Below are 16069 nucleotides of genomic sequence, written 5' to 3'. Positions count from 1 at the left end.
TTGATACATGATAGCACATCTATGCCCTGAATGTGTGAGCAGTATGTGTGAAAAAGTCAGTGCAGATTTCCTTCATCAATCTGAGCACTTTCTTTTGTTGGTCTTCTTTTTCTGTTAACTTTTCTGCATTGCTTTGTGCAACTGCACTAAATGTAATGTTAGCTTTTAGAATTGATTTTGTGAGAGTATGTTACTCCAGGAGAACAAAATTATACAACTTTCCCCATTCAAAAAAAGTTTTTAGCAATTTGGGGGTTGTTTTGTTAGATCTACTAAGGTCGTGATCAGTAATACTGCAGATTGGCGCTTATGAGGCATGTCAACTTGGAGGTTTCGTTAGGAATCGTTACAGGAGGACGTGTCGACGTCAATGGCTGGAAACCTTGTGACCCTTCCTTTCGGTCACCCCCTTATAAACGCAGGTCATACGAAGTGGACTCGTCCCGAATGACGTCATACCCGGAAGTGAAACCCGGCAAGGGCACGCAAAGACATGTTACGGAACTGTACAAAATACGACGAGCCTATAGGTTCATTAGCCAACACATTTGCGATCCTGACTGAAGTGCACACTGAACCTGGAGACTTTAAGATAGAAAACATCAGTGAAATCAGGACACAACAACGCTACCTGACGAATACACAACTGTAGAGAACCGGTGCAAAGTAAGGTCAAAGTATAACGTTACTAGTAGTATATGGCTAGACATTTCATGGTAGGGTTCATAGATACCCATTTCAAGTCATTATCCCTGGTACGTCACTTTGCTGAAACGTGAACATGATGATGTATTTGTAGCAATCAACGGTGAACATGTTAACAACATAGCCTGTGAACAACATAGATCACATTAACGTCTAACATAACATAGCGGCCTGCTTTCCCACGGAGCCATGACTTAACAAACTATAGTGTAGCTTAGCATTCAGCATTTCAGGCACGCATAGATCTGTCCTTGGGTGAGGATTGTGATTCTCGTGATATGTCCAAACGCTTTACATCCAATGTGATTGTGTCAATGACAGTTTAGTGAGCGGGCACTGCTTATATCATTGTCTGCTGAAGGGAGTCGTGCCTTTGTGTATACTGTTGTACAGAGAAATGGCGGCACCACTTGTGAAAGCGGAAAGGGCATCTGATGGGAAAAAGGAAGCTACTAAAACAGGACCAGCCCAGATCCGAACCTTCGTGTTCTTTGATCTAGAAACAACTGGCCTGGATCAACCCCGTCAGATCACCGAGATCAGGTACATGTATTTGTGATAAAATGATTTCTCATGTCCTGTTCGTATTTTATATCATTATCTGGAGAAGGGTAAACAAGATTACTGCTAAGCTTACTTCTGGGACGTTCAGATAAACTTTGATACACGATATTGTACATGAATACAGGTGGATAGATGATAATGTACAGGCCAGTATTAGGTTGCATAGAAAAGTTTTATTGACATGACAGATGTACATAATCTGTGCCATGGTTACATGTATAAATTCTTCTTTCACATTGCCTACGATATCTTTTGCTATCACTTGTGCATGTTGAATTCCAGCCTGGCGGCGGTCCGTCGTGACCAGCTCCTGACTGGCACCACTGTCCCGCCAGGGGGCGCATCGCTCCCCAGGATCATGGACAAGTTCACGGCCTGTGTTCGGCCCAGGCGAGACATCCACCCAAAAGCCGCAGAGATCACCAAACTCACGAACCAAAGCTTGGGAAAACATCGTGTATTTGACGAAGATTTGGTAAAATCCGTGGTGCACTTGCTCAACCGCCAGGAGCCACCTGTATGTCTGGTGGCACATAACGGAGATAGGTTCGACTTCCCGATTTTGAGGGCGGAGCTGACGGAATCTGAAACTGTGGATTTGTTTCCCCAAAATGTCCTTTGTGCGGACACAATGGTGGCCATTAAGGATCTCTATGCAGGTAAGTGCATATCTTTTATGTATCCATTTCATCGAGTTACATTGCATTGAAGAATCCAGCCGTCCTGTTGCATCCTGGCACTCATTTACATTACCTTGGACCATAGATCCTCCCGCAACTTTGTTGCATTGGTAGACTTGTGGAACAGTTTTCCCACAGAGGTCGCGGGTTTACCGTGAAGAAAATAATGTAGAACGTTTTTTTTTAATAACCACTTATAAGTTGTTGTTTTTTTACACAGGTCAGTTCAAAAGTTTCAGCCTCCCGAAAATTCACGAGAACCTGTTCGGCGTTGCACCTCCGCCAGATGTCGCTCATACCGCAGAAGGCGATGTGATCACTACGATCAAGATCGTGAAGAAACTGGGACCCGAAGAGATCTTGCAGTGGATGGACAACAATTCAGCGGCATTTGCCATTTAGTGTTTATGACCCGCTTCTCTTAGTTTAGTAGTGGGACTGTCAGTGCTGAATATGACGACAGTGGTTAGAACTGATTAGATGTTTTCTTTACGTTTATGGAACTAGAGTAACTGTTAGGACGATCTAAGTAAGAATGAAAACTACGCTGAAGAAACAGACCCTGCTTTGGAAATTAAGTACTAAGCACTCAGAATTAAAAAGCTATGTTGTCCTTAGACCTTACGTCTAGTCTTTCATTTACACCTCCATGGAAGGGAGATTGTTTTTGATGTGTCCGTCTGTTTGCTTTGCTTGCTTGTTTGTTTATTTGTTTGTTTGAGACATTTTAAGTCTACCTATACGAGCATCCCGACCACATTTAAGGGAAGGAGCAATATGTTTTTATATTCTAAGAATAAAGCGAATTCAGCAAAACGCGAAGTTATAACTTGGTACAAAAGATGAACTAAACAAATGTACAGGAAATATCAGACGAAAGACCTAATCAGCATTATCTTTCGTACGTTATTCTTATTATATACCTGATTGCAAAGTTGTTAATCAAATTGTCACGTTTTTGAGTCGCAGTGCAGGAAAAATTATAAACCTTTCCCCATTACGGGAGGACGCGTGTCGACATGACATAAATGGGTGAAAAGTGGAAACCTTTTGACTCTCCCTTTCGGCCACCCCGGTATAAACGCAGGTCATACGAAGTGGACTCGTCCCGAGTGACGTCATACCCGAAAGTGAAACCTGGTAAGACTAAGGGCACGCAAAGACATGTTACGGAACTGTAAAAAATACGACGAGCTCCTATAGGTTCATTAGCCAACACATTTTGGGATCCTGACTGAATCCACAACTGTAAGAGAACCGGGGCAAAGTAAGGTCAAAGTATACTAACGAATTCCATACGCGTAATAAATTCGCGTATGAAACGTCAAATTTGAACTGGGATGCCTGATTTCATGCCTGGCTTAAAAGTTGAAGAGAGCCTCTGGAAGGACACGAAGATACACTTGAGACACGGCGACTGAAAAAAATCCAGAGTTAACGACAAATGGTTGGGTTATCGTGGTTGTATTTGTTGAAACAACAGAACAGCGAACTTGAGTAGAAGTTCTAGTTAACCCCCGCCACCCCCCGGTCTGCCCTCAGCACAAAATGGGAAATTATGTCATGATCTGATAGTCGTCGCTTTTGATCTGTCGGGAAGTTTTACTGAACACCCCTGCTCAGTCTATATTGGTACATTCCACTTCGCGCCTTTCCTTTTCAGATACTAGTAACCTTTGACTCTTGGCGGGAAAGTCGTTTGCGACGGGGCCTCCAAAATCGCATCAAATCCAGTGCAGAATGGCCCAGCGATCTATTGCGTGAGTAAAGCATATTTTGCAAGTCAAAAGCATCCACACGTTTTCCAACGCTACAGCAAGTAAATTTTATGGATGACATCAGCGCGCTCATTAATTTTTGCCTAATTTCTAAAAAAAAAGGAATTTCGTTGCCCTCCCATGATATTTCCGACAAAGGCTTTCTGTGTTGTGTAATTGTTATGATATATGATATGATCCAGCAAACTTGAGGCTCAATTGCTCGCATTTGATGGCATGTTTTGACAGGGTGTTCCATATGAATACCCAGTTGAATATACTAGTAGTTGCTGCCCAGGTGCGCATTGCATATGAATGCCCATGATGGTATGACAAACTGTTTTCTGCATTTGTTCTAGTTAATTGAGCTGTATACACATCTTCAAGGACAGTTAAATGTTGACAGTCTAAGGTGTTTCATTGCATATGAATACCCAGTGTAGTTCCTGCCCATGATGGTATAACAAGCTGTTTTCTGCATTTGTTCTAGCAAGGGCATTATATATTAAATGTCCTTGGTTCTAGTTAATTGAGCTGTATACACAAGGCGTTTCATCCATATGAATACCCAGTGTAGTTGCTTCAGATGATGGTACAACAAGCTCTTTTCTGCATTTGTTGTAGTTAGTCTATTGAGATGTATACACATCTGCAAGGACATGTTTACTGTTGAATCAAGGAGGTCTTATATTAATATTATGTACGAAACCTCATTGGTTGAATACAGGAATAAAAGACCTGTTGGTCGTAATATCATATTTTGTCGCCTCAATTCTCGTTTAACAAGATTTATGATCTCAAAATTTGAAAATATAACGTTAGGAATCTTGTTTTTTGCCCGCCTTGTTTTTTTCGCCCTATCTCATTAGTTTCCGCGGAGGATTTCATCCATAAGATTTACTTGCTGTGGCCTAATATACATCTCCAGGTACTGATGGAAAATTTGCATCTTTTGCAGGTCGTTTTTTGCGCCCAGAGCGAAGACTACAAAACAGGACACATCGGCGTCTGGGTGAGTTTGCAACCGTTGAACTTGCCGCTATTCATCTGTAACAGGTTTTCCACGACATTGGCTGCATGCATGCTCAGAACAAAAACGAAACGAAAAAGAAAACAGCTCGGGCACTCAAGATGAGGCCTTGTACCACATTCCAACTACTACAAAGTCTGCTAGTTCAGAGTTCCGTCTCTTTTATATTTCTGAGGAAACTGAAAACTTGAAAGTGGAAAGGGTAACATGTAAAAGAAGGGCATTTCAATTCTTTATTACCAAATATCATGCAGCTATAATGCATGCAGCCAACACAGTGGGGACCCTGCCACAGATATACGTACCTACCTTTGCACGTGCATCGGGTGCTTATTAGCAACGGGGCACACTTGCCTACCAACAAGGTGCCTCCCGCTTCCGCATTGACCGAAAACATTACCCTCTCACGGCAACTACATCCACTCCATCCTCAAACAAATCTACTCAGTGGATGTAGCATTCATCAAAGAAGTATTTGCCTCTTTCTTTGGACCGCTCTCAGAGCAAGGAAAGCTCAACAGATATCAGTCCCCATTATTGAATCATTATTGTCAGCCAAGCGACCGCGGCTACTCTCGTCTGTCAAGGGCTGTTTTTGACGGAGGTGTTCGAAATAGAACAGGGGGCATGACTTTGGGATCGGTCTATTGCGTGTTTATATGTTTTTTGTTTGTTTAACGCTTTACATCCAATGTTGTGATAGTGTCAATGTCAGTTAGCGAGCGGGCACTGTTGATAGGGTCTACCGTATTAAGACAGAGACGTGTCTTTGTGTTACTGCTGTACAGAGAAATTTCAGCACCACTTGTGGAAGCGGGAAAACTATCTGATGGCAAAAAAGAGGAAGCTACTAAAGCAGGATCAAGCAAGATCCAAACCTTCGTGTTTTTTGATCTAGAAACAACCGGTCTGGATCAACCCCGCCAGATCACCGAGATCAGGTACATGGATTTGTGATGCGTGGGGGGAAATGATTTCTCGTGTCCTGTTCGTATAACAACAAGGGTAAACAAGATTACTGCTAAGCTTACTTCTGGAACGTTCAGATAAACTTTGATACACGATATTGTACATGAATGCAGGTAAATAGATATCATTGCGTACAGGCCAGTACTAGGTTACATAGAAAAGCTTTATTAACATGACAGAGGTACATTATCTGCCATTTGTGCCATGGTTACATGTACAAATTTTTAAACATGTATTCTTTCACATCGCCTACGATATCTTTTGGTATCACTTGTACCTGTTGAATTCCAGCCTGGCGGCGGTCCGTCGTGACCAGCTCCTGACTGGCACCACCGTCACGCAAAGGCGCGCATCGCTCCCCAGGATCATGGACAAGTTCACGGCCTGCGTTCGGCCCAGACGAGACATCAACCCCAAAGCCGCCAAGATCACCAAACTCACGAACCCAAGTCTGGACAACCATCGCGTATTCGACGAAGATTTGGTAAAATCCATCGTACACTTGTTCAACCGCCAGGAGCCACCTGTATGCTTAGTGGCACATAACGGAGATAGGTTCGACTTCCCGATTTTGAGGGCGGAGCTGACGGAATCTGAAACTGTGGATCTGTTTCCCCAAGATGTCCTTTGTGCGGACACAATGGTGGCCATTAAGGATCTCTATGCAGGTGAGATACATAGTTTTATGGATCCGATCCTCCGAGATACATTTCATTTAACGAATGCAGTCATCCTGTGGCAGCCTGTCACTCATGACAGTTGACTTTACGTTACCTTGGACCTTAGATCCTCACGCAACTTTGTTGCATTGCTAGACTTAATTATTTAGGTCACGGTTTTACCTGAAGAAGATTTTACCGTGAAGAAAAAAATGAAACATAACCACCTATAATATTGTTGTACACAGGTCAGTTCAAAAGTTTCAGCCTCCCGAAAATTCACAAGAACCTGTTCGGCGTTGCACCTACGCCAGAGGTCGCTCATACCGCAGAAGGCGATGTGATCACTACGATCAAGATCGTGAAGAAGCTGGGAGCTGAAGAGATCTTACAGTGGATGGACAATAATTCAGCAGCCTTTGTCCTTTAGTGTTAATAGCCCGCTTCTGTTAGTTCAGCAGTAGGACTCTCAGTGCTGTACAACATGGCGGTAGTTAGAACTGATTAGGTATTTTCTTTACATTTAGGAAACTTCGTCGAATTCTAACTAGATCTAGCAAGTTAGGACGATCTAAGTGAAGTAAGCGACAGAACAAAATCTACGCTGCTTTGGAAATTAAGTAGTAAGCACTGAGAAGTTGTGTTACCTTACGTCTAGATTGTGATTACCTCCGTGAAAGGGCGTATTGTTTTTTATGTGTCTGTTTGTTTGCTTGTTTGAAACATTTTAAGTCTACGTATACTGGCTTTCCGAACACATTAAACGGAAGGAGCAATATGTTATTGTCTCTAAGAATAAAGCGAAGTCAACAAAACGTGAAGTCTAGAGGTATAGCTTGGTGCAAAATATGAACTTGTAGAACTACTAGTATACAAGCAATATCAGACAAAAGCCCTCATTAGCATCATCTGTCGTACACTATTTTCATCAGATCACTGATTGCACATGTGGTAATTATATTGTCAAGTTTTTGAGTCGCAGTGCAGGAAAATGATAAACCTTTCCCCATTCCAAAGACAATGGCAATTTGAGGGAAGTTTTGTTAAATCTCGTTCAGGTTAGGCTCTTATGAGGTATTTCATCTGACAGGTTTCGTTGAGAACAGACAGGGGATGACGTCATCATAAATACAATCTTTATTGACACAACAAACGTACAGCGACTTTCGTCTACTACATCTATATATGATGTTCGTCCATCTATGTATACATACATAAATACATACATACATACATACAAACAAATATCTAAAGTTCATAGAAATTAGTTTGTTTACACTAGTACAATCATATGGGATAGAGCAACATATTGAATTGATCATGATACGCAACAGTGGGCGGAGACCCGGTGACTCTCCGTTTCGGCTACCCCGTATGTAGGTCATGGCGCGTCCCTGGACGCGTCTCTACTCCTCTACTCTACTCGGAAAGGAGGTGGGGGAAAGGGGAGGTAAGCGAACTTTTCTTTGGAACAAGTGATGGAGCCATGAAAAAATCACTCTAAAACGCACATACCTATAGTCTAAATGTCAATTATTTCCCCCACTGTTTTTGTAGCACTAAGAACGCAAACAAAGTGGAAGGTCAACAGCCAAAAGAAATGACACCAGGTTATCACCCCCTGATGAAATGGGTCAGTCCAGCCAATGAGAAAGCAGGACCATCTGGTGCAGCCTGGACCTGGGGATTTCCGTGATTTCCAGGGAAGTAAAAACTTGCATCAGTTGGTTCAAAAGATTACATCGCCTAGTGAAATCAGGACACAGTTGTGTTTAAAAACAACACCTTGCGTAGAGTGAACCGGGGCGCAGGCCAGTGTGGATAGAGTGCTGGACTTTCCATTCTACAGGATTCACAGATACTCGGCTCAAGACATTATCCCAGGTACGTCCCTCATCTGAAACTTAAAAATGTTGATATAATGTAGTGACATTCGTAACGATCAAAATTCGGCCTATTGAAACCATGAACCGTATGTGGTTGTGTTAATGTCAGTCAGCGAGCTGGTACTGTCGGTAGTGCCTGCTACCTTTAATACTTTAAGTGAGAGTCTTGACTTTCTGTTTCTGCAGAGAAATGGCGACATCGAAAGTAAAAGAAGAAGCTACTAAAACAGGACCAGCCCAGATCCGAACCTTCGTGTTCCTTGATCTAGAAACAACTGGCCTAGAAGATCCCCAGATCACCGAGATCAGGTATTTGTAATGCGTTTTGTCAATCCGTATTATGGGTGGCAACAACAACAAATGATTTCTATTGTCCTAGCCGTACTTTTTACTTCAACCGGAACAGGGTACTAGTAACTAATTGCTGCTATTAAGCTTGATTTATGTCCGTGACATGACAGAGCTAGATGTACTAGTATCTGTGGTTACTTTGGGTTAGGCTCCGCCTTGTTTAGGGCGTCTTTTTGTGTGTATTCTTGTCGGATGTGGGCCTTTGTGTCGGGAAATTTTGGAAGGATAACTCAAGAAGGGATCAATAGATTTACTTGATTGTTGGCATGTAGGCAGTTTATGTTCTTCTTCACATAACAAATGCAGATTACGCAAATCAGAATCTAATATGCATAAACAATAAGAAAAGTTTGTAATTTTGCTGCGTTCTATGATGGAACCTTTAAGCGTGCGACGGATATTGTAGCTTAGAAAGAGAGCAACATTAATAGATTGCAACATGTAGAAAATAGTCATTTATGAACGTCTACAAAAGCAAAAGTCAAGGCCACAAAGACCATGTCAATACAGCTATCAAGTGTTGGGATGAAATTAACTTGCTGCAACCTGTAGCCTGTGACCATGACCTAGACATATCAGTTACTCTTCCGAGTTGTCGCACGCACACAGCTGCCAGGTGCGACACATGTTAGACTTCTGACATTTCCCGACAAACTTTGGACATTCGGAGTCGATGGACATTTGGTTCGGGTCTTGATTTCAATGTGCTTTGAATATAACATCGTAGGTTAGCAGCTTCCCGAAGATTGGCATGACTTGCAACATAAGTACTTTCGAAGAAAGAGATTATGAATACATGTCAATTATATCAAGTATACCATCTTTGCAGTGAGCAAACCCTTAGGACAAACTCCGATCTAAACTCAAATGATGCTAAGATAAAGGAAACAGCAGTATTTTCTATAAACCTTGATTTTATCTAGTATTTCTACAAACCTACTATCACTTATTACCAACTACACTGAGTAGTGAAATGTACTGAATAGGTGTGAAACTGTGACGTAATATCTTGAAACTGTGATTGAATACTAGTATTTTGACACCTGTTTGATCACTTTACAATTGTTCTTTCAAAGTTGTGAAGTTATTCAGTTCACGTCTGACTGTGAAATGTACTGAATAGGTGTGAAACTTTGAGTAATATCTTGACACCTCAAAATTTGAATACTCACATATTTTTTAATCACCTTCTTCCAATTAGCATATTTCACACATTAGTAAAATTTTGTCACTACTTATTCAGAAATTACTTTATCAGAAAACATACATGAAAGTTATCCCTTATTGAATACAAACTAATTCATTTAAAATTGTTAGTAAGGGTGACATGTTGTGCAATGATTCACTGTATATTTTCCAAAACATTTCGATCTAATCAGAATTTCTAAAAGTATAGATAGAATCACCTTTTGTCCTAGGACAGATTGCGATCACAATCTATACTTGTTGAATTGCCGATTATCGTGGAACAGATCCTGATCGCAGTTCGATCGCGATCGGACCTAGGACAAACGCCGATTGTCCTGAATCACAATCTAAACTGTGACACATACATTACTGATTCCGTTCTTTGTAATGAGACAAAATCACTTGGCCGAAGTATGGGGTCGTGGAACTTTAGCTTGAGCTAAACTAGTTCGAGATTTAGTTTCAGTTTCACTGTATTCCTTATATCACGTGTCCAGTTTCAGTTTCACTTTATTTCCTTGTATCACGTGTCCAGTCTGTCGGCGGTCCGCCGTGACCAGCTCCTGACTGGCACCACTGTCCCGCCAGGGGTTGCATCGCTCCCCAGGATCATGGACAAGTTCACGGCCTGTGTTCGGCCCAGGCGAGACATCCACCCCATAGCCGTCGAGATGACCAACCTCACGAACCAAAGCCTGGACAACCATCGCGTATTCGACGAAGATTTGGTAAACTCCGTGGTGCACTTGTTCAACCGTCAGGAGCCGCCTGTGTGCTTGGTGGCACATAATGGAGATAGGTTCGACTTCCCGATTTTGAGGGCGGAGTTGAGGGGATCCAAAACTGGGCATTTATTTCCACAGGATGTCCTTTGTGTGGACACAATGGTGGCCATCAAGGACGTCTATGCAGGTAAGATATATAAAAAATTTTTTTTTATAATCATAGTGACATACGTAATATGAACCCAAGTTATGAATTTGTTAAAGAATATAGCTTAGTCTCGCGCAATTTCTTTTTTATATGCGCCTTAGCTTTGTGCTAGTTTTGTAGAAAAATTTTCTATGTCTTTTACTCTTGCATCTTGTGTACGTCTTTATATGTATCTTAATCGTGTTTTAGTCGTAAAGTCTCAATGTGCTTTGTGAAACTTTGTACTGAACTTTGTATATTATTCAGTTACCAGGGCTAACCCTTTGTAATAGCTTTCGGGTAGTTGGGTTGCTCATGCTGTACTTTTTTCTACAGCCAAATAAGTAAATCAAATCTATCCTTCCAAGTTACTAGTACATTACATTAAGATAATGCAGGCGGTAGCCGTCCTGCCGCTCATGGCAGTAGGTTTTAACGTGAAGAAAAGGAACATATCTTTTTTACAAAGCCACCTACAGCTTCCATGTTTTTGTCTTTTACACAGGTCAGTTCAACAGTTTCAGCCTCCGGAATATTCACGAGAACCTGTTCGGCGTTCCACCTCCGCCAGTGGTCGCTCATACCGCAGAAGGTGATGTGATCGTGAAGAAGCTGGGAGTCGAAAGGATCCTACAGTGGATGGACAAGCATGCACGTGCCTTTTAGTTTACCATGTAGTTTTTTTCTCCTCTTAGTTTAACAGTAGGGCTGTCAGTAATGGACATGACGATTGCGGTTAGAACTGAGGGCTAGGTGTTGTCTTTACGTTAAGGAAGTAGCGTAACTGGGATAGGTTGGGATAGAAGGAAAGCTATGAGCAGTATAGAAACTATGGAAACTGTTGAAATAGACCCTGATGTGGAAATTAAGCGGTTACCTCTCTCAGCCGCGTCTACTTGCGCCTGTTTGCGAAAGATACTCGACGCTAATATGTCGCCTAGCGCCTGAATTGGCGATTTTTTAAAACTGGCTAAATGGCTCGAACGGGCGCGAAATAGACGCAAATGGGCCCCAAAAGGCGTGATTTATTAATTGTAAAAAAGGAATACATCAGTTTCAAGGTTTGTTTGTTTGTTTTAACCTTTGTTTATTCTTCACGATGAAACTCAAATCAGCTTGCAGACCGCTTTTCCTTGCGTTCATGAGGGAAGATATTTTACCGGTGAACTGCAGGTCAGTGTGACGGAAAATTCGGAAAGTTGCATGCCGCAATAATTTGTCGCCACAGGCGCGACCCATGGCCCAGTGAGATGCCCGCTTTAGTACTGCGAAGAATGCTGTATTCACGTTTAGCTTTTAATCACCACCGTGAAATGGAGTATCACGGGAGGTACTGTAATGCAAAAATGTTCACGGTGGTTTAATGTTCACGGTTTTCGCGGTGAACTCTTTACCTCGAACTTAAAAACCACCGCGAAAAACCATTCCGTTGTGTGATTGTAGCACTACTATTGTTTTAAACGCAAACTCGTAACCATCGCGAACACTCCATTTTCTCCCTACTGCGAAATTAAATCCCCGCGAACGTTTCTGCATTTACAGTATTGTTTTTGTGTGTCTGTCGACAAAGCAATCCATGGATGGATTATTATGATATTTTGGTATCCGCCACGACAGCAAACCTATAAACTGTCGGATCAAACATTGCTAGAACAAACACCACACGCGGGTTTGTCCGAGGTGGTGTTTTCGGTAACCTGTCCCATATGGAAGACCTTTCTTGTTGAAGTCGCGGCGAGTCTTACCGCCAACACGACGTGCACAACAACCTCCCAATTTTTACACTAAGCTTTTCCGAACACTTTAAAAGGAAAGAGCAATATATATCAATCTATAGAAGTAAAGCGAATATAACAAAACGCGAAGGTACCTTGGTACAAAATATGAACTTTGATAACTATTGTTTTTATATTTGCTTATTGTTATCTTTTATTTTTATTCGATTTTACGTTATTCGTGTTAATTTTCTACTTCATACCGTCATTTTATATGTTACCATTATTTTGATATTTGTTTTTGTTTGTATTTCTTTCATTTGTTATGCCACTATTTGAGGAGTCGTACATTTTTTTAAATCTGAAAAGCCGAATAAATAGAAATGAAATGAAATATACAGGTAGTATTAGACAAAATGCCTAATTAGCATTATATGTCGTAAACTATCCTTATTAGATCGTTAATTGCAATTTTCTTAATCATCAGGTCAAGTTTTTAGGGCGCAGTGCATATCAATTATGGTTAATAAATGAGTGAGCCTCAAATCACGCATTTGCTTATTTTAGATTCTTGAATAGGAAGTGATACAGACTTTTTAGAGGGGTGGTTATTGGGTGTCTTGTAGATTTGGGTCTCTCCTTTGTCAGGAGAGAGAAACCTGTTTTACTACGCGTACATGACCTGAAACAATCCCTTAGACATGTATTTATCAGGAATAAACTCTAGTAACCCAGGTTACTACAGTTCATCTCTGCCAGTGCCTGTAGTAACCTGGGTTACCAGAGTTTATTCCCGATTAATAGACTGCCAGCATGATTGATGATCCGACGCCACCCAAAACGTGTCATACGTGTCATACGACGTGTAATGAGGTCGTATTAGTCTTTTTATTTCGCACAGGTAAAAGAATTTTACATACATATGACAGTCTTTTTATTTCGCACAGGTAAAAGAATTTTACACACATATGACAGATCAATACACATAGTGCCGGGGAAGGTAGAGACCAATGTGGTCATCGTGCGTATTGTCCCGAATATGTACGGAATAATCATAAATCATGGAAACATCAGGTGGAAGCAAGGACGTCACATTGTTCAACATGACGTCCTTGGTGGAATGAATGAGGGGGACGGATGACGAGTCATGTAATGAACTCCACTCCAGTCAGGAACAGACAGCAGTCGTTTTGACCTCTCCATGAGTGTTCTTTCTCCACCTTTTTACCCGGCCCGGATTTTTTCATTAAAGCTACGGTCACATAAAACTCTTCTCTCCAAGCAGAGCATAGGTTTCGTTAGCCTCCGTTGCAGGCTCTGAACCGGCTTTTGGGGGGGCTAAATAATACACTTTTTGCAGCCAACCCGTAACTATCAGCCAACCCTGTAACTATCAGCCGGTTGATAGTTACAGGGTTGGCTGATAGTTACGGGTTGGCTACAAAAAGTGTATTATTTAACCCCTCAAAAAGCCGGTTCAGAGCCTTCAACGGAGGCTAATCGTAGGTGCATCGTGCGTTTAATGTGACCGGGGCTTAATCATAGTCACAAGAGACCAAAACGTGATAGGTCATATCGAAAGGTCGGGGGAAGGGTGGTCTTTAGACCTCGGGATCTGTGACTTTTACCAAAGACCATGGCCAAAGGTTAACGTTGCGTATGTAAGACTGTGGTAGTTCGCCTTTGCCTCGATTGCGTGGCCCTTACGAGTTGCGTTAGGATAGCCTCCGATCTTAGAGGTGACCGTTTAAACTAAGGCAGGAAGAAAGTAAGAAAGAAGGCGCTACATTTGAAGACGTCTGACAGTGTATCATATCTCTCTCACCCCTTAGGCCTGGTAGACTCTAGCCCCTCCATCCCCATTAATTCTTCTGCACTGCAACAGAAGTTTAGAATAAATTTTCCATGACATAACTGCCTGAAGGGCAGTGAATTCTGACCAAGGACATTTTACATAATGTACATGATACATGGTGTCCCTGGTTCTGACGTGTCTGAATCACGAGGACTAAATGATTGTCAGATGTGCCATTATTCAACACAGTCACTTGCCTGCACGAAGTCGCCTTGATCTATGGCCCTAATTGTCCCACTTACCCACATGAAACAGCACAAAAGGACATTGCCGAGAGGTCAGATTTGAATGATGAAGACTACCTTCGATTAATTGTCCAGTATCATCAGTCACAAGGTTTTAGAAGTATAGCATTTTGAAGAAAGAAGAACGTGTTAACAGGAAGCGATTAATCGTCCAAAATCATCAGTCACATGGTTTTAGAAGTATAGCATTTTGAAGAAAGAAGAACGTGTTAACAGGAAGCGATTAATCGTCCAAAATCATCAGTCACAAGGTTTTAGAAGTATAGCATTTTGAAGAAAGAAGAACGTGTTAACAGGAAGCGATTAATCGTCCAAAATCATCAGTCACAAGGTTTTAGAAGTATAGCATTTTGAAGAAAGAAGAACGTGTTAACAGGAAGCGATTAATCGTCCAAAATCATCAGTCACAAGGTTTTAGAAGTACATCATTTGAAAGAAAGAAGAACAGGAAGGTATCTTTGTCAGGTTTAGACTGGTGACAGCACAGGAAGGTGAAATAGACGAGATAGATATGCAGAATGCATTAACCTAGATGTTTTTCCCCCCTGGATCAGTCATCCATTGCCCAAAACATGAGTCATCGAAGTGTCTTTTGGTAATTCACGTGGCCCATGCACATGGAAGTGAAAAACGTGAACCAGGACAACATTTTATGGCCTTCAATGGGACACAACTCGCAGTTCATTATCAGGCGGCAGAGATTTTAAGAATATACGTTTGTAATACGCCCAGGTTTTGATCTCATCAAGGACCCCTATAAAATCATTGATATCATAAATCGAAGGCAAAATAAATCAAGTGCCTCCTTCCCATGTACCGACATCGACATGTAAAACATCTGGTGTCATTACCTTTTTTTCTTCGTCTTTTGCTGCTGTTTCTTTCAGGAACGCGTAGCGGCGCTTTTGCTACAGATTCAGAGGAGACAGAAATCCAATACTGCTTTCTTGAATGAAATAAGTCTTCAACTTTGACACCCCAAAGTATTTTTCTTGATAACCAAAATGACATCAAAATCATCTGTTATGACTGGGTGGGCACACATAGATACAATGCTTTGTAGGCATAAAATCTACACGATACAGATCTGTTTCTTGTGAGCTAGCTGGAAATACGGGAGGGGTTGGAGTGGATCGTTGGATCTGCATATCTCAATTATGTCTTATGTGTATTTTTTCTTGCTTAGTTTCAAGTTCTTTATCCATTTGCTGTGAGATTTTCCTTATAGATTTCTCATGTATTGTTAACCTTGAACTGGTGTATTTCTTTTCCCCTTCTTTACACACACTTTACATTTCGGAAGCCAGGGGACTAACTACGCCAGCTATAGGAAGAATATATGCCGGAACTTAAGTTTGGCCACCAGAGGGTTTCATTTGCAAGCGCAGTTTACCTCCGCGGGCGACATGTTGACTCTCACCATGGACTGACTCTACTGGGTACTAGTAATTCTTCCTTTTTTGCCGAATTCTACGATCTCATACGCCCGTAGGAAGGCCTGGTGGAGGCTAGGATTTTCCGTCTATGCTTGCACCATGAAGGCCCGCCCGGCC

The 16069-nt window shown here is 41.7% G+C and overlaps 2 protein-coding genes across 2 annotated transcripts; both read left to right on the top strand.

Annotated features, from left to right (window-relative positions):
* Positions 1–369: 369 nt before the first annotated feature.
* On the top strand, positions 370–7185 carry LOC136440541 (uncharacterized). Its single transcript, XM_066436594.1, has 9 exons — positions 370–666; positions 1099–1248; positions 1552–1928; positions 2170–2342; positions 3630–3709; positions 4665–4718; positions 5525–5677; positions 5997–6373; positions 6613–7185. The coding sequence occupies exons 2-9, from the start codon at positions 1103–1105 to the stop codon at positions 6792–6794; spliced, it is 1542 nt and encodes a 513-aa protein (XP_066292691.1). The 5' UTR covers positions 370–666; positions 1099–1102; the 3' UTR covers positions 6795–7185.
* A 738-nt stretch (positions 7186–7923) lies between these two features.
* Positions 7924–11367, top strand: LOC136440540 (three-prime repair exonuclease 1-like). Its single transcript, XM_066436593.1, has 4 exons — positions 7924–8248; positions 8437–8559; positions 10325–10701; positions 11207–11367. Exons 2-4 carry the CDS (start codon positions 8441–8443, stop codon positions 11365–11367), a joined length of 657 nt encoding a protein of 218 aa, XP_066292690.1. The 5' UTR covers positions 7924–8248; positions 8437–8440.
* Positions 11368–16069: the final 4702 nt, after the last annotated feature.

Source organism: Branchiostoma lanceolatum, chromosome 8 (assembly GCF_035083965.1).
Source record: "Branchiostoma lanceolatum isolate klBraLanc5 chromosome 8, klBraLanc5.hap2, whole genome shotgun sequence".
NCBI lineage: Eukaryota > Metazoa > Chordata > Leptocardii > Amphioxiformes > Branchiostomatidae > Branchiostoma > Branchiostoma lanceolatum.
Note: the sequence above shows the minus strand (reverse complement) of the source record. Positions and strands in the feature narration are given on the sequence as shown.